Raw genomic sequence first — 2,357 nt, 5'->3', positions numbered from 1 at the left:
CGCAAAGGAACTGTCACACGTGCGCCTGGGCGGTGACGCCTGGCGACAAATGTGCAAGTGTGGATGGTGCCGAGTAATCACTCTCTCTCTCTCTCTCGCTTCCCTCTTTTTTTTTCTTTTTCTTTTCTTCTTTTACTTTCGTATTTTCACCCGCTCCCCCTCCACACTATTTCTCTCACCCCCCGCCACACGTCGCTCCCCGCGGTGTATACGTCAATCAGTCAATATATGTATGTGCTTATGTGGGTGGGCGTGGGGAGTGGAGGGTGTTTGTTTGTTTGTGTGTGTGTGTGTGTGTGAGTTATTGCGTGTATATGCGTTGGAACTGTAGTAAAAATATTAGGGTGGGCAGAGTACTTCGCTCTTGATTTTTTTTCCCCCCCCAACTTTATTGCTGCTTCCCTTTTATGCGCCCTCGCCTCGCCGCGGGTTTGTCGACACGCACGCAGAAAGTAAAGGCACGAACGAGAACGGCGAGTTGTCCCCCTCGTTACCTGTTCGCGTGCCGCTGCGTGCGGCTTTGTGGTGTTCGGCCCGCTGCTTCTTCCCCCGCACCCAAGTGACCCCCCACCCCGCGTTGCCTCTCCCCTAACAGCTCGGTCTGACTAACTCCTCCTTGAGTATCCACCTACGCAGGCACCCCGCACCAGCCGCGTCGCGTGGGCGGCGCAGGAGAGGGAAAGGGGGGGAGGGGAAGGGAAGAGAGAGGCAGGGCAAATATAGCAGCAGCCGTCCATCAAAGTCGTGCGGGCAAGGAAGAATGAGGCCCCAGAGGCAGCACACTGCCACTGCAGGCCCACAAACACACACACAGACATATATGTATATTTGCAAATGTATACTACACACAGGAACCAAAATATCATGTTTCCGTCCGCCTCCTTCTCAGGAGAACAACGGCAAAACCTCCAGCTGATCGCCGTGCGGTGTGCAGGCGTCCGGTATGTCCCAGCGCAGGTTCTCCCAGAAGTGATTGGCGAATGCCTCCCGATACCACGCCACTGTCGCTCTAAACCCCTCCTCAAACTCCACCTCCTGCCGCCAGCCCAACTCCTGCAGCTTCTCGACGCTGATGTTGTAGCGCTCGTCGTTAAAATCACGGTCCCGCACAAACACGAGGTGCTGCGACAGCTCCTCTTCCGTTGGGTCTGGCGGCGGCTTCGGTCCTCCACACACGCGCGGTCGCATGTACTTGACAGTCATGCGGGCAATCTCCAAGACGCTCTTCTCGTCGTGCGAGCCAATGTTGTAGACGTCGCCGATGAAGCCGCGGTTGAGGATTGTGATAAATGCCCGCGCCACATCACTTGCATGTATAAATGTGCGTTTATTGCTACCATTGCCTTGAATGGTCAACTTCTTCCCCGCATTCATGAGCATAATGAACCGCGGTACGACCTTCTCCGGGTACTGGTACGGCCCGTACACGTTGTTCCCCCGGGTGATGATGCACGGCAGCCCAAACGATATATGGTACGACTTGACGATGTACTCCACCGCCGCCTTTGTCGCCGCGTACGGGTTGGTGGGGTTGAGCGTGCCCTCCTCCTTCTTGGAGTCCGTGACCTGCCCGTACACCTCGTCCGTGCTGACGTGAATAAACTTCTCAATCTTGCCGTACGTCCGCGCGCACTCCAGCAGCACATGCGTCCCCAGGACGTTATTGTACGTGAAGGAAAGGCTGTTGCCGAAGCTGTTGTCGACGTGGCTCTGCGCCGCAAAGTTAATGATGGTGTCAATGTCGTGCTGGCGGAGCACCTGCATGAGCAGGTCCGCGTTGGTGAGGTTGCCGCGGATGAAGTGGTAGCGGGGGTTATCGGGGTCCTCGATCGACTTGAAGCTGCTGCAGTAGTCCACCTTGTCCAGGTTGTACACGTGCACCTCCGCGTGCGCCCGCATGAAGTGGTTGATGAAGTTGCTCCCAACGAACCCAAGACCGCCCGTCACGAGAAGCCGGCGCAGCGGTCTGAAGTCCGTCAACCGCGTCCGCCGCAGCTCCACATCCTCCGGTCGACGAAACATTCATGCGGGAACTTCGACCACCGCCCTCCCACCGCAGCCACCAGGCCACACCTTCCCACCGCCCGCTGCTGCCTCGAGCTCCTGCACGTGTGTGTGTGGTGTGTGTGTCGCACCGGCGCACCGAGATGTACTTTGCTTCGCCCGCACTCTAGCGGCCCTCGCGCGTCGCACGTCACGGGGGGAAAAAAAAACAACAACAACACCACCACCCATAGACGGCGGATAAAATGAGTAAATAAGGCAAAGAGGCACATGCACGGAGAGCCCGCAGTTCGCCCCCCCCCCCCCGCCAGAAATCAAAACATATATTTATATATTTATGTGCATAAACAAGT

At 56.9% G+C, this 2,357-nt stretch overlaps 1 protein-coding gene across 1 annotated transcript, besides 4 other annotated features; it reads right to left on the bottom strand.

The window, feature by feature from the left end:
* Positions 1 to 77: 77 nt before the first annotated feature.
* Positions 78 to 139: a sequence feature (GA-rich).
* Positions 140 to 229: 90 nt separating this feature from the next.
* Positions 230 to 320: a microsatellite.
* A 351-nt stretch (positions 321 to 671) lies between these two features.
* Positions 672 to 714: a microsatellite.
* A 171-nt stretch (positions 715 to 885) lies between these two features.
* Tco025E_07198 (putative GDP-mannose 4,6 dehydratase) lies at positions 886 to 2,022 on the bottom strand (the record flags this gene model as incomplete). The annotated part of the gene is made up of 1 exon (XM_029374065.1): positions 886 to 2,022. One exon carries the CDS (start codon positions 2,020 to 2,022, stop codon positions 886 to 888), a length of 1,137 nt encoding a protein of 378 aa, XP_029225830.1.
* Positions 2,023 to 2,109: 87 nt separating this feature from the next.
* Positions 2,110 to 2,130: a microsatellite.
* Between the last annotated feature and the right edge of the window lie 227 nt (positions 2,131 to 2,357).

Source organism: Trypanosoma conorhini, assembly GCF_003719485.1.
Source record: "Trypanosoma conorhini strain 025E chromosome Unknown Tco_14.4_contig_00538, whole genome shotgun sequence".
NCBI classification, from domain to species: domain Eukaryota; phylum Euglenozoa; class Kinetoplastea; order Trypanosomatida; family Trypanosomatidae; genus Trypanosoma; species Trypanosoma conorhini.
The sequence above is the reverse complement of the archived record's forward strand: the minus strand, read 5'-3'. Positions and strand labels throughout refer to the sequence as shown.